Source organism: Homarus americanus, unplaced genomic scaffold (genome assembly GCF_018991925.1).
Source record: "Homarus americanus isolate GMGI-L3 unplaced genomic scaffold, GMGI_Hamer_2.0 scaffold20465, whole genome shotgun sequence".
NCBI lineage: Eukaryota > Metazoa > Arthropoda > Malacostraca > Decapoda > Nephropidae > Homarus > Homarus americanus.
The window spans coordinates 5,610,726-5,637,211 of NW_024756914.1; the positions used below are offsets into that span (position 1 = coordinate 5,610,726).

At 43.3% G+C, this 26,486-nt stretch overlaps 1 protein-coding gene across 5 annotated transcripts in view; it reads right to left on the minus strand.

The window, feature by feature from the left end:
- Positions 1 to 2,136: 2,136 nt before the first annotated feature.
- The window catches only part of LOC121857092, a 60,216-nt gene continuing 35,866 nt past the window's right edge, over positions 2,137 to 26,486 (minus strand). For 2 of the 5 annotated variants that reach the window (XM_042352958.1, XM_042352955.1), the window contains 4 exons: positions 21,571 to 21,600; positions 14,299 to 14,328; positions 10,608 to 10,650; positions 4,639 to 4,804 (listed from right to left, as the gene is read on the minus strand). In XM_042352958.1, the coding sequence (XP_042208892.1) occupies positions 4,766 to 4,804; positions 10,608 to 10,650; positions 14,299 to 14,328; positions 21,571 to 21,600 (142 nt within the window). In that variant the 3' untranslated portion in view covers positions 4,639 to 4,765. Of the gene's footprint in view, positions 3,651 to 4,638; positions 4,805 to 10,607; positions 10,651 to 14,298; positions 14,329 to 18,293; positions 18,324 to 21,570; positions 21,601 to 26,486 lie in introns of those variants that run through there. The other 3 variants (XM_042352954.1, XM_042352957.1, XM_042352956.1) reach the window with 3 other exon arrangements.

The following is a 26,486-nucleotide window of genomic DNA, read 5'->3' on the forward strand; positions in this document are numbered from 1 at the left end:
TTTTTTTAAATCTGTATTCACGATCACTAGTAAAGTAAAATATGAACTCACATCAATGGAAAAGGCCAAGGTACAAGAAATCATCTGGACTTGGTCAGGGAGTAACTAATCTGATTATTTTTCGGTGTTGGTCAAAGCCCTATCCCTAGACCTGTGTTGATAATTCATTCCTCTTATATTACACCTTAGAGTCATTCCTCTTTCATATTGTTCCCTGTGTCCCGGTATGATTTTTTTTTTATTTATTTATTGGGCACTCCCCTACATCCTTGCGTAAGGTGAAACGCAGAAGCGTTTACAGCGCCCAACAGGGAAGCATGCTAAGTTCATGCTTGCCTTTATGTCTCATGAGTTAAGGGCGTAGAAGCCTGAAGAGTCAATGGTTTATGTCATCAAGTTATTGGAAGCTCCAACAACTTTCCCTGAATACGAATTCGCAACTTTCGAATTACAACAGGTACCCGTGACATCTCGCTTGAGAGGCAAGAGCGGTACCGTTCTACCACCTGAAGCAACTGCTCAGTAATGAAGTAGCTACGGCATCTGTACAGCATTCCCAGCTTTTGAGAGGCAGCTTTAGCAATGTTGAGGATGTGTGGCTTCCATGACATATTATATTAGAGGAAATGGTGTCACCTAATATTCATAATTTTGGTATATGGTATGATGAAGTGGGAAGGGGGAGAGGGAGGAGGGGAGAAAGAAAGGGAGAAAGAGAGTTCCCAAGCATAATAGCAAAGTATTAAACAGTAAAAAGCATTTATAAAGCCTTAAAAGATAATGTGTGAATAGGGAGGTTCAATTAGAAATATCACTTCATTCTCACTGTTTGGCTAGTGGATAGGCTATTAGAATTATTTTTTATCTAAGTGCACACAAATTGATAGACTATTTCCCTTAATACTTCAAGCAAACTTAAACTATGAGTGTTTTAACAGGGGATGGGTTACTATTTCTCGTTGAATTCAGTGAAGGAATCCAAATATCACACGTACTGTTACTTATAATTTTCTCAATAAGACCCACACAAAAGTATATATATATATTGATCCTCTATGTCTACCAACAGTACTCATATAAAGTAAAAAAAAAAATCTTTGTTTACTTTCGAAGAGATGATGGTGATGTAGGGACAAAGTTTTCGTTGTATTTATTTGTTTGTTTCTATTCTGGCCTTCTCGTTTCGTTGCTTAATCTCATCATCCTCAACAGGAAAGTGATGGTACTAATGTGTTAAATTAAACGCCATTAAGAGTGCAGATATAGGCTAGGGGTGCCAGGCGACCACTATGATTTCTGTGGAACCTAATGTAAGGGGTGGGGGGTGATCTGAGGGGTGGTAGAGAGGGGAGAGATGATCGGAGGGTGGTAGAGAGGGGAGAGATGATCTGAGGGTGGTAGAAAGGGGAGAGATGATCGGAGGGTGGTAGTGAGGAGATGATCGGAGGGTGGTAGGGAGGGAGGAGAGATGATCGGAGGGTGGTAGGGAGGAGGAGAGATAACCGGAGAGATGGTAGATGATCTGAGGGGTGGTTGGGAAAAGGAGAGGGTGGTGATACAGCGAAATTCAGTATTGGACTTTTACACGTGATTACTTCTAGTGATTGCTCGGTCGGGAAGCGTCACTAACTTTCTCTCTCTCTCTCTCTCTCTCACACACACACACACACACACACACACACACACACACACACACACACACATATGTTGAGACTGACGCATATATCCACGTAAACATATGGGATAGAACCAATACCAATTGCTCTTACCATGTAATTAGGAGCCCACCCCAGAGCCTAGCGGGGGGCTCAAAGAACAGATATAGGGGGGTGGGGACCATAGTTGTCCTTCAAAACCTTCCATTTCCTCTTCTGAGACCTACACCTGAAGCAGGCATTACCTCTGTGTGTTTTTTTACTATAAGACTTGTATCTCTAGTTGGCTTTACATCCTTTACTAGATTTTGAGAATTTTTATCCAACTACTGGATTGTCGACCAAAAGGAGTCAGTCTTGTGCTCAACGACATATTTCCCGCGTGACTGTTGAACTGAGACTACTGTACTGTACTGCACAGTTCCTTGGATGATGGACGAGCAATAATAAGTTTGAAATGGGTGATACAATACTCATTCTCGATGATTCAGTAATTATTTATTTCATTATGATATTTATCCATTAATTACTTTTTAATTTTATTACTGGGAACAGTTCTCAGCAAACAAGAGGAAATCTTACTGAAATTTTTACACTTTTGAGTAAAAAACAACAACATTAAAATCGAATAAATAATTTTGTTTATTTAGAAAAAATAATAACCCCGGGTGGAGCAGACAGACAAACACATCCTTTTAATATTATACATAGTGAATATTATAATTCATTAATGTAAGTGAATAAATTGTTATGAGTTAACAGATTGATTTCTTATATACAGAACCTTTTGAAGACTGAAGCTCAAAATTACATAATATATTAAAATATAACATATATAACAGTGGTCAGAATATAATAGTATATAACAGTATACAAATATTTACATCATTATTTGTCTCAAACTTCAATACCTTAATGTCCTCAAGTTAATAATACTAACACCATTTTTAAGACACACGAGAACATCTTTACAACACAAGCAGATCAATTTAATCTATATACATTACTTGAAATTGTCTACCTGCTATATACAGCAACTAGGAGCATTAACATATGGCTCTTAAAAGATGTTTATATCTTAATATTTGTACTGTCTGTCTTGTATGTTTGGGGAAACAAAAACAATCCTACTACTACTACTACTACTACTATTACTATTACTGTTGCTACTACTACTACTACTACTATTACTATTATTATTTCTACTACTACTACTTTTTTTTTAATGTGGCCTCCAGCCTTCCCCAATAGTCACACCTTTGCTCCCCTTTTATCACCCTAATATTAAATATCCCCACACAAAAGTAGCTACCCTAGCCGTGTTGAGTTAGTTAAGCCACAGATCTAAGCTGCATTCAGTTACTGTTGCCTCAGTCAATATCTGTGACTGTTGTTGGTTTAGGGGCTGAAGATCTCGGTCCTCTAACTCATCGTCATCGACTCACATGGCGCAGCGATATAAAAATGAGTAAATAAAGAAATATAATCATAAAGATGCAGTAGTTTTTATCATTAGAGTGAAGAATATTATTATGAAAGAGTAACTCAGGATACGTACCATTTTTTTACATATCATTTTAATTAAACATTACAGAGGAAATTGTTCATGAATTTAATGAATGGGCTCACTCATAGTTACGGCTGTGCAGTGTGTTGAAAATAAACCCAATGAAAGACAAAGTATTTCATAAGGTTATATTATTTTATCTTGAAAAACTAATGTGGCAAAAGATTAATCCAAACTCACAAATTTCTTAAACAAAAAACAAGAAACAAATCAGAATATGGATAGAAACATAAGTATTTTCTATTGTATTCAAAAAGATTGTGTAGAGACAACCAAAACAAAGGGGGGAGGGGAGGCAGGAGAAGGGGTGGAGGAGGGGGAGGAGAAGGGGTGGGGGAGGGGGGAGGGGGGTACAGAGGCGTGCCGCCCCTGACCAACAGGTAAAGTGTAGCCTCACTCTCGTCACCTGCTGCTCGTCGTCATCATCACTGTAACATAAAACATAAATAACATGTTGTATTAAACAGATAATAAAGACAATAACAAACACGATCAGTATCTTTATTACGTATAAACATGATCACTAAATTTACCTGTGTAATAATAATAATAAACGGTTTATTAATAGAGTTGCAGCCGGTGGCTGAAAATATACAGACTTACATTTGATTTAGACATAATGATATAATATGCATTGAATACATTTACAGGGCTGTACAGTACATAAATCAGGAGTTGTTTATTATTTTCACAATAGATGGGATGGTGCTGTTCTTATATCTATCGGTGCGGGCTCTGATGGGCTGAATTTTGTTGTAGTGGCGGACTGCGCGAGTTGGGTGGGGGGCTGCCTGTAGCAGGTGGCGGCGATGGCGAGGGTGGTGCAGTAGTCCACGGCCAAACCTTTCCAGTGCTTGGTGGTGGAGGTCACTGAGGGATGGCATTTCCAGGGTGGAGAGAGCGTTGGTGTAGCCGGAGTATTCTGCGCCGAGCATGATTCTGCAGGCCCTTTTCTGTACCTTCTCTAGCTGACGTTGTTGGGTGGAGTTGAGAGAAGACGACCAGGCTGGTGACGCATACGTTAGTTTGGGGAGAATAAAGGCGTTGTAGATGGTCCTCAGCTCTGGCGTGGGTGTCCCAAGTGACCTAAGTCTTCGTAGCATGTAGAGACGGTACGAGGCTGCCTTGACTGTGTTATTTACATGGGCCTTCCAGTCAAGTTTGTTGTCTATAGTTACACCCAGGAGTTTGGCAGACTGCACCAGCTGGAGAGGATGTGTGTGTGTGTGTGTGTGTGTGTGTGTGTGTGTGTGTGTGTGTGTGTGTGTGTGTGTGTGTGTGTGTGTGTGTGTGTGTGTGTGTGTGTGTGTGTGTGTGTGTGTGTGTGTGTGCTATGGATGTGGAAGTGAGTGTTACAGGTGTGGGGTAGGTGCTACAGGTGTGTGGTGGTGGTGAGTGTTACAGGTGTAGGAGTAAGATGCTACAGGTGTGTGGTGGTGGTGGTGAGTGTTACAGGTGTAGGAGTAAGATGCTACAGGTGTGTGGTGCTGTACATGATGGCAGCATATACGTACAGATAAAGTAGATCTGTGTAGCTTTCTCCTCAACTGATGCTGCACTGGTTCTCAATTAAGTCATATTCCTGTAAAATAAAATATAAATTCGATGACATCACACTGACAATAAAAAGTGTCTGGCATTATCTGATCCACAGAGCAGGTAACACCTTTATGTTTACTATTTATAAGAAACCTACTAATATGTGTTCATATATTCTTCATAATTATATACTATGTGTGGTTATCAGCATAAACGAGTAGCATGCGCACCTACAGTGATTTATTTGCATATATATATATATATATATATATATATATATATATATATATATATATATATATATATATATATATATATATATATATATATATATATATATATATATATATATATATATATATATATATATACTTCATTTTTAGTCCATATAACACGCGGACTTTGAACATATAATCAACGACCTCACCAGCAAGGAATCGAACCCTCGACCTACTGGGTGTGACTAGGGAACGCTTACCGGCTAGGCCACAAGGACACTAAAAGCAGTTCTAGACTCTGTTATATTTCACACAAAGCCTGTTCATCGAGCTGATGGCGCCGTGAACCTCATTGGGAAACTGCCCGTGCCTCTTATGTGGTGTCAGTAGCATTTTACCGAATCCAGCTGGTATGAAACGCGAAGTACATATATATAGCCTACTTCATTTTTAGTCCATATAACACGCGGACTTTGAACATATAATCAACAACCTCACCAGCAAGGAATCGAACCCTTGCTGGTGAGGTCGTTGATTATATGTTCAAAGTCAACGTGTTATATGGACTAAAAATGAAGTATATATATATATATATATATATATATATATATATATATATATATATATATATATATATATATATATATATATATATATATATATATATATATATATGTGTGTGTGTGTGTGTGTGTGTGTGTGCAGGGTGGTGTAATGCATCTAGTGTGGCAGCACTATGTTAGTGTTAAGGTGCAAGCACTGCTTGCTCCCTCTCGCTTTCAGCTACCGCCACTGGCTAGCCCCCGTGGTGAACAGGGAAGCAACTTACACAAGTATTCGCCTGCCAGTACACATCCTCTTCACCATAGACTTCTGCTGTGCCTCCTCATGGCAACACACGTAACTGGGTGCCTCGTGGGCCCAGTCTTGACCATCAGGGGATCTCGGAGCTGCAGAGGGATGGCGCTTAGGCCCACTGGCATGTGGACACGTCCTGACACCCACCAACCACTGCCCCGCTGCCTTGCGGATTAGCCTTGGTAGGTATAAGGTTACAAGAGTATTCCCCCAAATGATAAATCTGAGGTGGAGCCCCGCATCAGGCAGACATGCTCACAGAGCTCCAACAAGACCCCAACGGCGGTATAGGTGGAAGAGGTGACCACCATGGGAACCCAACAACTACACCGGCAGAGGAAGGCAATGCATGATGGACAGGCTACTAAGGCAAAACCCAAGAAACGGGGCTATCGGCAGTCTATTGCACCTCTCCCTCTCCCCATTTGTTGGAACACTTGCACCACTGGATCAGGAAAAGTGAGAGCCAAGATGATAGGGAGTGGTAGTAACTCTCGACAGGAGCTGCCATGCACAGGCCAACCGGCCTATTGCAGACTCCTTATTTTCTTATGTTCTTATGTGTGGTTGCAGCCTGCGCTGCTGCCTCACCACATAAGTCAACTCATGTGCAACCATCATCCAGCTCATCATCAAAATACCTATATCCTCAAAAGTCTTATGGCGATGGGGCCAGGCAGAGATGACTGCCGGGAGTCCCGAGTCACAACTCTGCACATGGGCGGCACAGATAAGATGGTCGTTAATGCATTGGGATCTAGGCAGCAGTGCAATCCTGTCCTGTCTATGCAACTGAGCAGCCCCCCACGAGGACCCACTCTGCTCACCCCACATGGGGAGGGGGGGCTAGAAAAGGTGCCCCAAACATAGCCTGCCTAAAGGACCAACCTGGCCTGGCAACCATACCCAGCAACGTCATCCTTATGCAGTCGAAAACAATCTTAATTACAGATTAAACAAAAAACAAATTATACAACCTTTTATGGTCGCTGCATGGAATGGCAGGACCCTTCTAGATACTGGCACAAATGAGCGTCCTGAAAGAACTGCCCTTATGGCAAAAGAGCTGGCTAGGTATAACATCGACAGGGCAGTCGTTAGTGAGTCCCGACTCCCAGATGAGGGTCGTTTCTCAGAACAGGAGTCCGGCTATACCTTCTTCTGGAAGGGTAAGCCTGCTGCTGAGAGAAACCGTCAATGCACCCTACATAAGCTAATTGAAATGCCTGTTGGGATCAATGAGCGCCTCATGATGATCCGAGTCCCACTGTATCACTCACGTCATGCCTTCTTCATCAGTGCATACGCCCCAAACTGGATGCAGAGGATGACATCAAGGCGGCCTTTTATGCCGACCTTGACAAAGTACTAGCCTCTATCCCCAGAGAAGATAAGGTTGTGCTCCGTGGTGACTTCAATGCCAGAGTTGGCAGAGATGCTGACATTTGGCAGGGAACCATAGGGAGAAATGGACTAGGCAAGTGTAACCCCAACAGTGTACTTCTCAGCAAGTGTGGTGCACACAATCTCATTATTACTAATACTTTGTTTAGGCAAGGCAACAAATTCAAGGGTTGGCTCAGACCAATGCCGCACTGATCATCGGCTCGTCAGAGCCAAGCTCTCACCTCACGTCGCCCCAAAATGGCGAAGGCAACAAGCCTCCAGAAGAAATTTTAACACTAAGCATGTGGAGGATCCAGCGGCAGCACAAGTCTTCAGCGAGCAGCTCGAATAGGGGCTGATAAACAATCCGACAACAAACAACCCAAATCCCAGTGCTGAATGGGGTATTCTCGACACTGTCATGAGAAAAACCTGCAGAGAGACCCTCGACCAGATCTGAAGAATACACCAGGACTGATATCATGAAAATGACCACAAATCAATGTACTCGTCAATGATAAACGTGCTGCTTTAACCGACTGGCAGAACAACCTTCATTCTGGGAACTTCATAATCTAAAGAACAACTGGTTTAAAAATAAAGCATGTGAAACGCGAAAACTTCAGATCAACACAAGAGGCACGAATTTTTCAATTCCATAAAAACATTTTATGGGCCAATCATTCATGGCGCAGCTCCCTTCCGCTCATGCTGATGGTAACTCCCTAATTAAAGATGAAGAAGGCATCCTTCAGCACTGGAAAGAGCACTACCATTCGTTGCTCAATCAAAACACCGTTGTGGATGTCCTGACTACCCACAGGACCCTCAGCACCCAGAGCTGACCCACCTCAGCTATCCTCCATCCCTGGATGAGGTAGATACTGCCATCAAACAGATGAAAAATAACAAAGCCTCAGGGCTTGATGGAATACCACACGAAGTGTATGAAGCAGGAGGACCTCTGCTTACCAGCCGTCTCCACTCTCTCCTGGAGAATATATGGGAAAAGGAGGAAATCCACCAAGCTCTTAAAGACGTCTCCATCGTCAATATTTATAAGAACAGGGGAGACCAGTCAGACTGTGGCAACTACCGTGGGATCTCGCTGCTGTCCATAGCTGGCAAGATTATCGCAAGTTCTCCTGAACAGACTTCTTCCTGAGGCGGGAAGCTTCCTCCCAGAATCTCAATGTGGCTTTAGACCATCACGTGGCACCACTGACATGATCTTTGTTACCCGCCAGATACAGACAAAGTGCACAGAGCAACATCGTGACCTGTACATGGCCTTCATCGACCTAACCAAGGCCTTCAACTCGGTCAACAGGGAAGCCCTACGGTGGACCCTCAGCGGTTTTGGTTGTCCAACAAAATTCATTGCCATTGTGAGGCAACTCCACGATGACATGAACGTCAATGCCCTACATAATCACACCCAGTCTGAGTTCTCCATAAACAAGGGTGTGTACTGGCACCAACTCTCTTTTACATTTTCTTGGCTGCCTTCCTTACTCGTGCCAGTGCCAATTTAGCCAGCGGGGTGAACATCGAGTACCGGGTGAAGGGAGGTCTTTTCTACACAAGACGACTCCAGGCAAGAACAAAGGTGTCAGCAGCTTTCATTACTGAACTTCAGTTTGCGGACGACCTCACCCTTGTCTCTCACACTGAACGTGACCTACAGATCCTGAACACCTACGCAGATGCTTATGAACACTTTGGCCTTGAGGTGAATGTACAGTCTCGTTCAAGATTCTTCAAATACTGCTGGAGACAGCTGGCAACTCAAGGCCGTTTGTTTACTATAGTACGTAGTATAATATAATACGAAACAACAAAGCCCAACCATTAATTAAGCATTGAAAAACTAAGTAACCAATCACCGATAACCTTTTACCTTCATTCATAATTTTTAGTACTACGCATAGTAAACAAACGGCCCTGAGTTGCCAGCTGTCTCCAGCAGTATTTGAAGAATCTTGAACGAATCTGTACGTAAGACTCAGATTGTCTTTCAGTCTGCCCCTGGTTCAGCCACACCTCCACCATCTATCCAGCTTAACGGTACTACCCTCTCTTTTGTTACCCACTTTCAGTATCTAGGCTCCCACCTGTCGACCACCGCGGTCGATGAAGAGATTCAACATCGGATCAGACGTGCATCTACCGTACAGTAGAGCCTTTGGCAGACTCCGTACCCATGTCTTCAGCTGTAGGGAGCTGAAATTATCAACAAAGTTGCACGTATTTCGAGCAGTCGTCCTCCCCACTCTGATATATGGCAGCGAGACATGGATCACATACAGGAAGCACCCCAAGGCACTTGAAAACTTTCACCAACGTAGTCTACATTCCATACTCCGAGTTCGCTGACACCAACTGTAGGAGCAAGGAGGCTACCATTATCCATGAAACTACGTTGGAATGACCATGTTACCCGCATGGACGACAGTAGACTGCCAAAGCAGCTACTTTACAGTAACCTAAGGAATAGTAAATGTAACTCGCGGGAAACTGAAAAGGTATAAGGATAGTCTTAAGACAAACCTGAAAAAGTGCCAAATCGACCCTCTCACCTGGGAGACGATTACTCCACACCGAAACACTTGGAGGAGCACCACACGAGAAGGTGTCGATAATTTCAAGTTAGGCCGACTGCAAACCAAGGCAGAGAAGCACCAACGCTAGAAAAACGCTGCCGCCTACCCTCCTTCACTAGATGTAGCCCTTCACATGTGCAACATATGTGAACGACTCCGTATCAGCCACTTTAGTCACCTCAAAACTCTCTTTGTATCATAGCTGGATGATCGTCATATTCGATTCCAAGTGACAGCAATGTAATACTGTAGTTGTAGTAGTTGTAGTGTTGCAGTGAATGTTCCCTGGAATGTGTGTTGCTGTAGATGTGGGTACTACGTGTTCCTGTAGGTCTTGAGCTGCACAAGGCATGTATGTGTGTGTGTTGCTGTATCTGTGTGGCGTGGTAGATCTTTGTTGCTATGGGTGTGAGTTACTTCGGGTTGTATGATGTAACGTGTGTGTGTGTGTGTGTGTGTGTGTGTTACTATAGGTGCGTGTTTTTATGTGTGAATTTGATACCCCGCGTGTGTTTTGGAGTAGGATATTGTTGTTGTAGTTTTGTAGTGCTATGTGCCTGTGTCTACAGGTGTGTGGTGGTGGAGAGCGTTACAGGTGTGGAAATGAGACGCTACATGAGTGTGTGCGGTGGTGGGTGTTACATGTATGGAAATATGATGCCACAGGTGTGCGTGTGGTGGTGAGTGTTACAGGTGTGGAAATAAGATGCTACAGGTGTGTGTGTGTGGTGGTGAGTATTGTGGTATTCAGTACAATATAGATGACGTAAACCTCACTCACCCGATTGACTACGTCTGGGTCCTGAAGGAGTGAACCGAGTAAACTGCAATATAAAACATAAATTGATCTTATTAAACAGACAGTGTTAAAGCATATTAATTCAATATTCTGTATATAACATTAATTTAATTGTTCATATTTCAAAATTTGGATCAGGCAAGCTCGGGGACCATGTTGATGATGATGGTATATGTGTGTGTAGTAATGCTTGGTTCACTGTCTATTCACGTTTCTTAGCCTTGTACACCTATCTTGTGACCCTGCGCTTGGTTACTCCTTGTCGCCACCCATCTTCCAGGCCTTATACAATCTTCCCCTTCTCTTTTTCACCCAATCTTCTTAATCGTACCACCACGAGTCCCGGCTTGGCGCTTCGTCCAGCCACACATCTTGTCAGGCTAACCTTTATCTGGCCCAGCACCTCGCTATACTTCCCGCCTACTGTCAACTCCCCGTAAACTGTTTCTCTTACATTCTATTTCCAGACTCTCCTTGGAACATAGAGTACTCCCAGTGGCGTAGTGCGAATGATGCTCTCGGTGAGTGTGTGTGTGTGTGTGTGTGTTGCTGTGGATGTGTTGCTTTAAGTAAACGTAGTTGTGAGTGTGTTTTAATGTTTTTTGTAATAATTGTGTTGCCGCAGGTGTGTGTGTGGTTGTTGATGTGCGTGGTTGGAGATGGGCGTGGTTGTTGATGTGCGTGGTTGTTGATGTGCGTGGTTGATAATGTGCGTGGTTGGAGATGTGCGTGGTTGATAATGTGCGTGATGTGCGTGGTGATAATGTGCGTGGTGGTTGGAGATGGGCGTGGTTGATGATGTGCGTGGTTGGAGATGGGTGTGGTTGTTGATGTGCGTGGTTGATAATGTGCGTGGTTGGAGATGTGCGTGGTTGGAGATGGGCGTGGTTGTAGATGTGCGTGATAGTTGAGTGTGCGTGTTTGGAGATGTGCGTGGTTGTTGATGTGCGTGGTTGTTGATGTGTGTGTTTGGAGATGTGCGTGGTTGTAGATGTGCGTGATAGTTGAGTGTGCGTGTTTGGAGATGTGCGTGGTTGTTGATGTGCGTGTTTGGAGATGTGCGTGGTTGTAGATGAGCGTGATAGTTGAGTGTGCGTGTTTGGAGATGTGCGTGGTTGTTGATGTGCGTGTTTGGAGATGTGCGTGGTTGCGAGATGTAGATGTGCGTGGTTGTTGATGTGCGTGTTTGGAGATGTGCGTGGTTGTAGATGTGCGTGGTTGTTGATGTGCGTGTTTGGAGATGTGCGTGGTTGTTGATGTGCGTGGTTGATAATGTGTGCGTGGTTGGAGATGGGCGTGGTTGATGATGTGCGTGGTTGGAGATGGGCGTGGTTGTTGATGTGCGTGGTTGATAATGTGCGTGGTTGGAGATGTGCGTGGTTGAGATGGGCGTGGTTGTAGATGTGCGTGATAGTTGAGTGTGCGTGTTTGGAGATGTGTTTGTTGATGTGCGTGGTTGTTGATGTGTGTGTTTGAGATGTGTGCGTGGTTGTAGATGTGCGTGATAGTTGAGTGTGCGTGTTTGGAGATGTGCGTGGTTGTTGATGTGCGTGTTTGGAGATGTGGTTGTAGATGAGCGTGAGAGTTGAGTGTGCGTGTTTGGAGATGTGCGTGGTTGTTGATGTGCGTGTTTGGAGATGTGCGTGGTTGTTGATGTGCGTGTTTGGAGATGTGCGTGGTTGTTGATGTGCGTGTTTGGAGATGTGCGTGGTTGTAGATGTGCGTGGTTGTTGATGTGCGTGTTTGGAGATGTGCGTGGTTGTAGATGTGCGTGGTTGTAGTCATACCCATAGCCAAATTCAAGCCGGCCCCATTGATGATCGACGACGAAGAGATTGACGCCCGTATTATTACATAAGAACATAAGAATGGAGGAAACTGCAGCGGGCCTATTGTCCCATACTGGGCAGTCCCGTTTACACCCAACTCCTATTGCTCATATATCCACCCAACCTATGTTTGAAGCTATCCAGCGTATTTGACTTAATTATGATGTTTGGTAACTTGCTCCATTCATCCACTACTCTATTTCCAAACCAATGTTTACCTATTTCGCGCCTAAATCTAAATTTGTCTAATTTAAAACCATTGTTACGAGTTCGCTCCTGGTTAGATAGTTTGAGTACCTTTGTTATGTCCCCTTTGTTTAGCCCTGACTTCCATTTATGAACCTCTATCATATCGCCCCTCACTCTGTCTCTCGAGGGAGAGCATATTAAGATGCTTTAACCTTTCTCTGTACTCAAGGTTCCTAATGCCCGGGATTAGTCTTTTCATTCTCCTCTGAATTCTTTCTAGGGATTCTCTATCTATTCTGTAATACGGTGATCAGAATTGAATTGCGTAATTCAAGTGAGGTCTCACAAGCGCAAGATATAGTTTTAGAATGACCTCTCTAATCTTGAAACTTACACTCCTTTGTATGAACCCAAGTACTTTGTTAGCCTTGTTTCGAGCAAATACCTATTGTTGACATGGTTTAAGATTCCTTCTTATTATTACTCCTAAATCTTTCTCACAGTCGGACTTCTCTTTAACATCGTTGTTCATCTGGTATCGGGTTTCTCTGTTTACATCTTCTAGGCTTTACATTTGTCCACATTGAATTTCATCTGCCATTTTTCAGACCGTTCGAATTATTTTTTTAGGATCTTCCTGTATTTTGCGGAGTCTTCGTCAGATTTAATTACACGCCCTATTTAGTGTCATCAGCAAATTTACTTATGTTGCTGCCTACGCCGATATCTATGTCGTTTATGTATATAATAAATATTAATGGTCCAATTACTGAGTTTTGGGTACTCCACTAGTAACGTTACTCAAATCGGATTTAGTGCCGTAAATGCTCACTCTCTTGAAGAGGGTCGTCGTGTTTCAACCCGAGTTTTAAACTAAACGAGTCCTGAGGGACACCGCAGTACTGTACTTAACGGGGTGGTGTGGCGGTAAGATTAACTAATTCCAATATTATAAATTAATTTTATTGAAATTAGTTAATTTTACCGCCACACCACCCCGTTAAGTACTGTACTGCGGTGTGCCTCAGGACTCGTTTAGTTTAAAACTCGGGTTGAAACACGACGACCCTCTTCAAGGGAAGATGTTGTTTAATAATACGGGCGTGAGTACTCCAAACAAGGCAGGTTGCTCGGCCTCATCATCTCTCGGACGGGAGTTAGTAAGTCCTACATTAGACCCGAAACACGTAAGTTTTATATGGTTTAACACCGCCACTCTACCCAAATATATTATATGTAGTCGTTAATAGTGATGGAACATACGATTGAATTAATTATCTCATACGTAACATGAGGAGGAGAGTTAATAAGACGAAATCCCTTTGATTCCACCCTATCTAGCAGTTGGACAGAAGAAGAGCCACCCCAGATATGAGAGCAGTACTCCAAGTTAGGTCGAATGAATCCCTTATAAACTTGAAGCAACTGCTCAGGAGTGAAGTAGCTACGGCACCTGTACTGCATTCCCAGCTTTCGCGAGGCAGCTTTAGCAATGTTGAGGATGTGTGGCTTCCATGACATAATTATTATATTAGAGGAAATGTTGAGGCCCAGCATATCTATTTTAGAATTTGCCAGAATGATTGCGTCCTGAAGTGTGTGGTGGTGTTTGTTCATTACGTCACTATGGCAGACGTGTGTAATCTCAATCTCACCTTACAATTTGCACTACTTCGTCTCTGTCTCTGAAATATAAAACATAAATTTTGTCACATTAGGCAGACAATGAAAATAATATCAAGCATTTTTATCATCTCTTCGATAATACATACAGAACTTACTTAATAATAACTGAATATTTAGAATATATATAAATATATATATATGTGTGTGTGTGTGTGTGTGTGTGTGTGTGTGTGTGTGTGTGTGTGTGTGTGTGTGTGTGTGTGTGTGTTCATGTTTTGCGTCATGGCAGGTCAGTGGTGATAAGAGGTATCCTTGGTATAAACACGTCCTCTCCTTTAGCTTTTCCTGTCAGTATTGTAGCTTCCAGTACATGTGGCATCATGTTCTTCACCACCAGTCTTGTGCCATTGCAAAGGATTGGTGGTTCAAGATTTCTTAAGAGCATTATAGGAGTTCCAATCTTGAGAGTTAGGTGGTGAGGAGGCATTCCAGCGGGCTCCAAAGAATTAAGGAATTCTGCAGGGTACTGGGACTGCAGGAGTTGAGTACACCACATCGTAACACTTGGAGGAGCACCACACAAGAAGGTGTCAATACTTTCGAGTTAGCCCGATTGCAAACCGAGGCAAACAAGCGCCAACGCCGGAAAGACGCCCCTCCCGTAGTAGATGGAGCCCTCCACATGTGCAACGAATGTGAACGATGCTGTAGGTCCAGTATCAGTCTCTTTAGTCACCTCAAAATTCATTAACCTAGGTGACATCCCTAATACCTCATATCATTGTATCATAGCTGGATGATCGTCATACTCGATTCCGAGTGACAGCAAAGTAGTGGTAGTAGTAGTTGTTGCTTTGGGTGTGTGGTGCTGTGAGTGTGTGTGTTGCTGTGAGTGTGTTACTGTGGGTGGGTGCTGCTGTGGTTGTGTGTTACTGTAGGTGTGCGTTGCTATAGGTGTGTGTTGCTGTGGGTGTGTGTTGCTGTGAGTTGTGTTATTGTGGGTGGGTTTTGCTGTGGTTGTGTGTTACTGTAGGTGTGTGTTGCTCTGGGTGTATGTTGCTGTGAGTGTGTGTTGCTGTGAGTGTTACTATGGGTGGGCGTTGCTGTGGTTGTGTGTTACTGTACGTGTGTGTTGCTGTGGGTGTGTGTTGCTGTGGGTGTGTTGTTGTGGGTATGTGTTGCTGTGGGTGTGTGTTGCTGTGGGTGTGTTGCTGTTGACACCACTGACATAATCTTTGCTGCCCGCCAGATACAGGAAAAGTGCAGAGAACAGCGTCGTGACTTGGACATGGCCTTCTTTGACTTGGTCAATAGGGTAGCCCTCTGGCGGACCCTCAGCCGTTTTGGCTACCCACCAAAATTCATCGTCATAGTGAGGCAACTCCACGATGACATGAACGGTAGTGTCTTGTACAATGGCATCCAGTCTGAGTTCTTCCTCATCCAAACGGGGGTAAAACAAGGATGTGTTCTGACACCAACTCTTTTCCATTCTCTTGGCTGCCTTTCTTACTCGTGCTAATGCCAATTTAGTCCACGGTGTGGACATCCAGTTCCGGATGAAGAGTCTTTTCAACATAAGATGACTCCAGGCAGGAACAACTGTGTCGGCAGCTTCTATTATTGAACTTCAGTACTCAGATGACCTCACCCTCGTCGCTCACACTGAATGCGACCTACAGGAGATCCTAAACACCTATGCAAATGCGTATGCCCACTTCAGCCCTACAGTAAATGTACGTAAGACTCAGATTCTCTTTCAACCTACCCCTGGTTCAGACACACCTCCATCATCCATCCAGCTTAACTTTAATAACCTCTCTAATATTACCCCCGTTTCAATATCTTGGCTCCCACCTGTCCTCCACCACAGACATCGATGAAGAGATTCAACATCAGATCAGATTGCATCTCAAGCCTTTGGCAGACTCTGTACCTGTGTCTTCAGCTGTAGGGAGCTGAAATTATCTACAAAGTTGCACATATATCGAGCAGTGGTCCTTCCTACCCTGCTATATGGCAGTGAGACATGGGTCACATACAGGAGGAACCTAAATTCATTTGAAAACTTTCACCAACGTAGTCTACGTTACATCTTCCGAGTTCGCTGGGAAGACAAGAGAACAAAATAATGCCAGTATTGTCGCTGATACCAACTGTAGGAGCATCGAGGCTACCAATATCCATGAACAACTACATTGACTGGCCATGTTACCCACATGGATGACAGTAGACTGCCAAAGCAGCTACTTTACAGTCACCTAACGAATAGTAAATGTAACGCTGGTAGGCAACTGAAAAGGTATAAGGATAGTCCAAAGACAAACATGAAGAAGTGCCTAATCGACCCCCTCACCTGGGAGACCATTACTCAACACCGTAACGCTTGGAGGAGCACCACATGAGAATATGTCATTACTTGCGAGTTAGCCTGACTGCATACAGAGGCAGACAAGTGCCAACACCGGAAAGACGCTGCCGCCACTCCATACGCACTATATAGTATGTACCCCTCCACACATGCAACATCTGTGGAAGAACTTGTTGGTCCCGTATCGGCCTCCCAAGTCACCTTTGAGCTCATCAATGAAGGAGGTGGGCGCCTCGAACTGGTGAACAACGTTACCGATAAGGGCAAATGGTTTCAGTCTCAATAAACAAGAACTTACAGATGCCAATGTCCAAAGGTACGGTAGGCCAGTGGAAGGTTTGCCATCTTAATGCGTGTGTGGCTCCTCCTATGACGTCTATCACGCCATGGTGCGCAAGAAAGGGGGCTTCATATGCATGAGGCATGCCGAAGTAAGGGATGTCACAGCAAATATGTTGAAGGAAATCTGCCATGATGTCATGGTAGAACCGACCCTCCTTCCATTGGACGGTGAGATCTTCCAACATAGGACTTCAAACACATTCAACGAAGCCCGTGGTGACGTCAGTGCTCGAGGATTCTGGACGCTGGGACAGCGAACCTTCTTCGACATCAGGATTTTTTATCCCATGGCCGCATGTCATCGTAACTTAGCTCTCGATGCTGCACACAGGAGGAACGAGAATGACAAGATAAGGGCATACTGGGAGAGAATTCAGAACGTTGATCAAGGCAGCTTCACTCCTCTAGAGTTCACAACCTCTGGTGGGATGGGACCAAGTGCAAGATGTTTCTACGCCAGACTCGCGGAGGTAATCTCCGAACAGAAGCAGCAGCCCAGAAGTTATGTTACAGCTTGGATGAGATGGCGACTGTCCTCTCCCCTTCAGTCGGCTTTGCTCTGCCTCAGGGGAACGAGAGCTTCGGCCCCAAAGCCGACAACAGCTGCAGATATTGACTATGAGGCAACAGTCACTGAATGCCGCATAGATCTGCGGTTCAGCTAACTCAACACAGCTAGGATAGCTACTTATGTATTAGGATATTTAATATTAAGGTAATAAAATAGCGGCGAAGGTGTGGCTATTGGGGGAGGCTGGAGGCCACGTTAATGTGGGTGTATTACTGTAGATGTGTTACTGTAGGTGAGTGCTGCTGTAGGGGTGTGTTGCTGTGGGTGTATGTTACTGTGTATTGGTGAGTCTTACAGGTGTGGTAGTAAGATGCTACAAGTGTGTGATGGTGGTGAGTGTTACAGGTGTGGGATTAAGATGCTACAGGTGTGTGATGATGGTGAGAGTTACAGGTGTGGGACTAAGATGCTACAGGTGTGGTGGTGGTGGTGGTGAGTGTTACAGGAGTGGGAATAAGATGTTGCAGGTGTGTGGTGGTGGTTAGAGTTAAAGGTATGGGAGTAAGATGCTACAGGTGTTTGGTTGTAGTGATTATTACAGGTGTGGGAGTAAGATGCTACAGGTGTGTGGTGGTGGTGAGTGTTACAGGTGTGGGAGTAAGATGCTACAGGTGTGTGGTGGTGGTGAGTGTTACAGGTGTGGGAGTAAGATGCTACAGGTGTGTGGTGGTGGTAATTGTTGTACATTTGGTCATGATGGCAGCATTACTGGTAAAGTAGACCTGTGTAGCCTCACTCACCTCCGTCTCTGTTCGGCAGCTTCCTGCTCTCTGTAAAATAAAACATAAATTAGATGTCACATTAAACAAACAATAAAAGCTGTATCAAGCATTATATGACCCTTATTATATATATATATATATATATATATATATATATATATATATATATATATATATATATATATATATATATATATATATATATATATATATATATATATATGAACAATACCTCAGTAGTCAGGAATCCAACGTAATCTCACTTGACTTGAAATGATGCAACCTAAACTAACCTAATCTAACTAACCTAACCTAACCTAAACTAACCTAATCTAACTAACCTAACCTAACCTACACACAACATGGAAAGGAAAAATTTCACAGGTATTTGATACATTGAGTGTAATGTAATATTTGGTAGCCTGAGGATAGTTTGTGTTTATTATTTTGTGTTTATTATTACTTTTATTAATTATTATTATTATTATTAATTATTTTTATTTATTATAATTATTGTTATTATTATTATTTATTATTATTTTTAATTTTTATCATTTATGAATGTTATTATAAATTATAATTATTATGATAAATTAATATTATTTATTTAGTTATTTATTATTATTATTAATTATATATATATTTATTAATTAATTAGTATCATCTTTATTAATTATTATCAATTATTAATTATTATTATTATTATTTTTTATCATTATTTACTAATATTATTATTAATTAGTATTGTTAATATCAATTATTATATTTTCCGTAGGTGTGTGTTAGTGTACATTTTTGTTTCTCTAGGTTTGTGCTGCCACAATGTGTGTTGCTGTATGTCTGTGTCGCTGTAGATGTAAGTGTTTACCTAGATGTGAGGTACACCTGTCGTTATATTGTGATAAGTGTGTGGTGCAATACATGTACAAGTGTGTCTGTACAACTGTGCAATTTTGGGTGGATGTTCTTCTGGCCGTGTGTTGCTCTCATTGTGTGTGGATATGGGTATGTTTTACGGTACAGATGTGTTAGGTAAGCGTGTATGTTTCTACAGGTGTATGTTGCACAAGGTATGTGTTTATTGTTGTATACGGGTGCTGCTCTGGTGCGGGTTCATGTGGGTTCTACAGTGCTGAGGATGTGTGCTGTTGTGGGTGTGTGGTGGTGGTGAGTGTTACAGGTGTGGGAGTAAGATGCCACAGGTGTTACAGGTGTCGGAGCAAGATGCTACAGGTGTGTGGTGGCGTTGATGAGTGTTACTGTTACAGGTGTGGGAATAAGATGCTACAGGTGTGTGATGGTGGTGAGTGCTACAGGTGTGGGAGTAAGATGCTACAGGTGTGTGGTGGTGGTGAGTGTTACAGGTGTGGGAGCAAGATGCCACAGGTGTGTGGTGGTGGTGAGTGTTACAGGTGTGGGAGTAAGATGCTACAGGTGTGTGGTGATGAAGGTGAGTATTACAGGTGTGGGAGTAAGATGGTATAGGTGTGTGGTGGTGGTGAATGTTACAGGTGTGGGAGTAAGATGCTACAGGTGTGTGGTTGTAGTGAGTATTACAGGTGTGGGAGTAAGATGGTACAGGTGTGTGGTGGTGTTGATGAGTGTTACAAGTGTGGGAGTGAGATGCTTCAGGTGTGTGGTGGTGTTGATGAGTGTTACAAGTGTGGGGGGCAAGATGCTACAGGTGTGTCATGGTGATGAGTGTTCAGGTGTGTGAGTAAGATGCTACAGGCGTGTGGTGGTGGTGAGTTTTACAGGTGTGGGAGTAAGATGCTACAGGTTTGTGGTGGTGTTGAGTTTTACAGGTGTGGGAGTAAGATGCTACAGGTGTGTGGTTGTGACTGTTATAGGGGGGGAGTAAGATGGCACAGGTGTGTGGTGGTGACTCTTACAGGTGTGAGATTAAGATGTTACAGGTGTTTGATGGTGGTGAGTGTTACAGGTGTGGGATTAAGATGCTACAGGTGTGTGGTGGTGGTGAGTGTTACAGGTGTGGGAGTAAGACGTTACAGGTGTGTGGTGGTGGTGAGTGTTACAGGTGTGGGAGTAAGATGCTACAGGTGTGTGGTGGTGGTGAGTGTTACAGGTGTGGGAGTAAGATGCTAAAGGTATGTGGTGGTGACTCTTACAGGTGTAGGATTAAGATGTTACCGGTGTTTGATGGTGGTGAGTGTTACAGGTGTGTGAGTAAGATGCTACGTGTGTGTGGTATTGGTGAGTTTTACAGGTGTGGGAGTAAGATGCTACAGGTGTGTGGTGGTGATTGTTCAGATGTGGAGTAAGATGCTACCGGTGTATGGTATTGGTGAGTGTTACAGGTGTGGGAGAAAGATGCTACAGGCGTGTGGTGGTGGTGAGTGTTACAGGTGTGTGGTGATGGTGAGTGTTACAGTGTGGAGGTAAGATGCTACAGTTGTGTGGTGGTGGTGAGTGTTACAGGTGTGGGATTAAGATGTCACAGGTGTGTAGTCGTGGTGAGTGTTACAAATGTGGGAGTAACATGCTACAGGTGTGTGGTAGTGGTGGTCAGTGTTGCTTGTGTGGGAGTAAGATGCTACAGGTGTGTGGTGGTGAGTGTTACAGGTGTGGGAATAAGATGCTACAGGTGTGTGGTGGTGATGGGTCTGTTACAGGTGAATAAGATGCTACAGGTGTGTGGTGGTGGTGGTGCAGGTGTGGGAGTAATATGCTACAGGTGTGTTGTGGTGGTGAGTGTTACAGGTGAGTAAGATGCAGGTGTGTGTGGTGTGAGTGTGTGTAGTAAGACAGGTGTGTGGTATTGGTGAGTGTTGGGTGAGTAAGATGCTAGAGGTGTGTGGTGGTGGTGAGTGTTAGTAGATGCAGGTGTGTGGAGTGTTAAAGGTGTGGGGTAAGATGCTACAGGTGTGTGCTGGTGGTGAGTGTTACAGGTGTGGTAAGATGCTACAGGTGTGTGGTATTGGTGAGTGTTACAGGTGTAAGATGCTAGAGGAGGTGGTGGTGAGTGTTACAGGTGTGGGAGTATGATGCTACAGGTGTGTGGTGGCGGTGAGTGTAAAGGTGTGGGAGTGCTGGTGTAGTGTTACCTACAGGTGTGTGTGGTGGTGAGTGTTACAGGTGTGGTAGTAAGATGCTACAGGTGTGTGGTGGTGGTGAGTGTTACAGGTGTGGGAGTAAGATGCTAGAGGTGTGTGGTGGCGGTGAGTGTTAAAGGTGTGGGAGTAAGATGCTACAGGTGTGTGGTGGTGGTAATTGTTGTGCATTTGGTCATGATGGCAGCATTACTGGTAAAGTAGACCTGTGTAGCCTCACTCACCTCCGTCTCTGTTTGGCAGCTTCCTGCTCTCTGTAAAATAAAACATAAATTAGATGTCACATTAAACAGACAATAAAAGCTCTCTCAAGCATTATATATATATATATATATATATATGCTGATAACCACAAGGAAAGAAGAAAACACGAAGTTCCCAAGCGCTTTCGTGTAATTCACATCTTCAGGGGTGGGTACAGACTAAGGAGTACAAAACAAGATTTGTAACCAGGTGAGAAGGTTGGGTCACCTTACCCTCTGACCTGACTACCGACCGTTGCCGTGCTATTTAAAGATTAGTAGGGTCATTTCCTAATACCTAACCATTGTGGACCTGATCTCACCCTCCTCTGTATATATACACCTTGGTTTGTACTCCTTAGTCTGTACCCACCTCTGAAGATGTGAATTACACGAAATCGCTTGGGAACTTCGTGTTTTCTTCTTTCCTTGTGGTTATCAGCATATACCTAGATCACGCGCACCTACAGTGATTTACTTGCATATGCATATATATATATATATATACTGTATATCGGCGACCTGTGGGGTAATGGTCAGCATGCTTGCCTTGCAAATGGTTGCACTCGAGTTCGATCCTCAGGCAGGGTTAAGCATGGGCAATTTTTTACGCCATTGTCTCTGTCTACCCAGCAGTAATTAGGAACCTGGATGTTAATCGATCTGTGGATGGTGTTCCGGGGTGATAGTTAGCCAGTGCAGTTGGCAAGTTGTCCTGTCTTCTGGGACTATTCATTGACACTGTGTCATGCAGCTCGTTAAATTGGGGGTGGGGGGGTGGAGTAACGCCATCTTATACACAAGGAAATACAGTAATATCTCCGTTAGCTGGAATTCCCCAAACCCAGAACTCTGAGAGCAGGAATTGAAATTTTCTCGGAAAATCGTTCCCAAGGCCGGAATTTTCCGGAAAATTCCAGATTTCAGAATGATTTTCTGAGGGGCACATTTTCCAGAAGTTTTTATAACATTTTTCCGATACCCGGAAAATTCCCGGGATGAGGGATATTTTTCTCGGTTCGAGAGAGTCGTTCTATTACCCGGAAATCTCTCATTCCTGGAAATGGTCTGCACCAATTGCTCCGGCTAATGGGGTTTATCACTGTATTGAGTTTCTTAACTGGTGGCAGCGTAGGTACTAGGTAGTAGACAACTACCAAACAGGGAGGTGCTACCTCCTGGGAAGATATTGGAAGCATAATGTGCTGTCTAATGGTAGACCCTGCTGCCATGTGTGACCAAGTCCCAGGTTGCTGATCTGAATTTGTCTCATTTACACAGAATTGCAGGGTCTCAATTGTTTCTCTTACTATTGACAACTCAACATACATATATTGTTTCTCACTTTTGATCTTTTTTCATTTTTGTATTTCTTTATTGTTCTTTATTATTATTATTATTATTATTATTATTATTACAGTGTTTTTGTTATTATTATTATTATTATTATTATTTTATTATTATTTTTATCTTCATTTTTCTTATTATATATTTTATTTTATTTATTTATTTATTTTTCATTTTTTTTTACAGGGATTAGCCCACCCGGGCACAGGTCGCTGTACATTTTTATTCTCAAGGTTTGTGTTTTACAGGAGAGGTGTCATGTTGTGTATCTATATTGCTATACATGTATGTTGATGTGGTTGTGAATTGCTGTAGAGGTGTGGTGCTGTGCTGTGGATGGGGTATTGCTACATTGTGAGTGTGTGTGTGCTCAGGGTGGTGAAATGCGTCTAGTGTGGCAGTATTATGTTAGTGTTAAAGTGCAAGCACTGCTTGCTTCTCGCTTTCAGCTGCCGCCGCTGGCTAGCCCTCGTGGCGAACAAGGGACCAACTTGCATAAGTCTTCCCTTGCCAGTACACAGCCTCTTCACCATCAAGATTCCTGCTGTGCTTTCTCGTGGCAACACACGGCAACTGGGTGTCTCGTGGGCCCAGGCTAAACCAGCAGTGGATCTCGAAGCAGCAGTGGACCCCAGAGGGATGGCACATAGGCCCACCGGCATGTGAAGACGTCCTAGCACCTACCAACCACTGCCCCGCTGCCTTACAGATTAACCTTGGCAAGTATAAGGCTACGGGAGTAAACCCCCAAGTGATAAATCAACGGTGGAGCCCCGTATCAGACAATCATGGTTACAGAGCTCCAACAAGACCATAACGGCGGTATAGGTGGAAGAGGTGACCAACATGGGGACCCAACGACTACACCGGCAGATGAAGGCAATAGAAGATGGATAGGCTACTAAGGCGAAACCCAACAAGCTGGGCTATCTGAAGTCCATTGCAACTCTCCCTCTCCCCAGTCGTGTCAACACTTGCATCACTGGGGTCAGGAAAAAGGAGAGCCAAGATCCTGCTGTGGACCGCCCAGCCAGATCAGTCATCAGCTTTTTATCAACTGTATAAATCAAAGGTTAGAGATACAATAGGTCCCCTTAAAACTACGACAGGAGAAATGACTGATGATGAGTTAGAAATGTGTAGTACGTTAAATAGTCATTTTCGCTCCGTATTCACAAATGAAAACCTAGCACAGTTTCCAGAAGTTCATAAGGTATATAACGACAGTATAGAAAATATGTTGATGAATATCAATATTACTAGTAACGATGTGCTTAAAGTAATTAACAAACTGAAGCCTCATAAATCGCCTGGTCCAGACGAGGTATATGCTAGAATATTAAAAGAATGTAGAGATGAGTTGAGTAATCCATTAGCAGTTTTATTTAATAAGTCATTAGAATCGGGCCTAGTGCCAGAAGCTTGGAAACTTGCAAATGTAGTTCCGATTTTCAAAAAGGGTGATAAATCAATAGCATCAAATTACTGTCCCATTAGTCTCACGTCAATCATAGGCAAGTTGCTAGAGTCAATTATTGCTACAAAAATCAGAAGCCACCTTAAAACATTCAACTTAATTCATTCTTCTCAGCACGGGTTCACCCAGGGACGTTCTTGTCTCACAAATTTGCTTAGCTTTTTCTCAGAAGTATTTGAAGCGGTAGATAATGATAAGTCATATGATATAATTTATTTAGATTTCAGTAAAGCATTCGATAGAGTCCCTCATGAGATTGATAAGGAAGAAGCTATTATGGAATAGGTGATCAGTATTAAAATGATTTCAGGTCATGGTTAACTGGTTTCAAAGAGTCAGCATAAATGGATTAAAGTCAGACTAAAAGGTCATGAGTTCTAGGATCTGTATTAGGGTCTTGCTGTTTGTTATATTCATTAATGATCTGATTTTAGGCATAACTAGTAGGATTAGTAATTTGCAGATGATACCAAAATGGGGAGAGTGATAAATTCAGACAGTGACTTTGAACACCTTCAAAGAGATCTAGATACCTTACATGAGTGGTCAGTAGACTGGCAAATGAATTTTAATAGTGATAAATGCAAGGTACTACAGATAGGGAAGACGAATACAAACGTTAAGTATAAACTAGGTAACACGTAAATAGAAAACTCAGTTTGTGAAAAAAAATCAAGGTGTATTTGTTAGCAACGACTTGAAACCTAGAAAACAATGTATTAGCGTTCGCAACAAGGCAAACAGGATTCTTGGGTTCATATCTAGGTCTGTGAGTAACAGAACTGCTGACGTTATCTTGAAACTTTACCTAGCATTAGTGAGGCCACACATGGATTATGTGGTTCAGTTCTGGTGTCCTTATTATAGAATGGACATAGATTCTTTGGAGAGAGTACTAAGAAGAATGACAAAAATGATCCATAATATTAGAAACCTTCCATATGAAGAAAGACTGAAAAGCAGGCTTACATTCATTAGAGGCGTAGAGTTAGGGGAGATATGATAGGGTGTACAAGTGGGTAAGTGGGATTAACAAGGGTAAAATGGAAGATGTTCTGAAGCTCAGTAATAACGAAATAACTAGAACAAATGGCTTTAAATTAGATAAATTCCGATTCAGAAAGGATATAGGCAAGCACTGGTTTGGTAATAGAGTTGTGGATATGTGGAATAGGCTACCGAGTGCTATAGTAGGATCAGGAACCTAGGGAGCTTCAAGACGAAGTTGGATAGGCACATGGAAGTGCTGGGATGGGTGTGAAAGGGATCTGCCCTGTATGGGCCAGTCGGCCTCCTGCAGTATCCCACTTTCTTATGTTCTTATGTTCTTATCAGCCTTTTGAGTCGCCTCAGAGCTCACTAACGTAGGTGAAATTCTTAATAACTCATATCATTGTATCATAGCTGAATGATCGTCATACTCGATTCCGAGTAACAGCAAAGTACTAAATGCATGTGTATGTGTGTGTGCGTTAGTGCGTGTGTGTGTGTGTGTTATAATGTATTAAGTTTCTTGTTGTGGGTGTCTTTTGCTGTAGATGGGTGTTGCTATAGATGGGTGTTGCTGTGAGTGAGTGTTGGTATAAGTGGGTGTTGCTGTGGGTGTGTTGCTGTGGGTGTGTTGCTGTGGGTGTGTTGCTGTGGGTGTGTGTGCTGTGTGCATGCTGCTGTGGTTGAGTGTTGCTGTGGGTGTGTTACTGTTGGTGTGTGTGTTGCTGTGGGCGCGCCTCGCAAGCGAGCGGACCCGAGTTCGATCCCGGGCAGGGTGAAACTATGGGCCAGTTTCTTTACTCCTTTTGCCTCTGTCTATCCAGCAGTAATTGGAAACCTAGATGTTATCGATTTGCGGATCGTGTTCCGGGGTAATGGTTAGCCAGTGCAGTTGGCGAGTTGTCCGGTCTTCTCGGATTGTTCCTTGACACTGGGTCATGCAACTCGTAACTCAGGGTGTGGTTGTTGTGTTGGCGACAGCTTATACACTTTACACAAATTCACGCCTTGGTGGCCCTTGGGCGGGCCATCCTTGATTTCAAGGGGCTTCCATTATTATGGTGGTGGTGAGTGTTACAGGTGT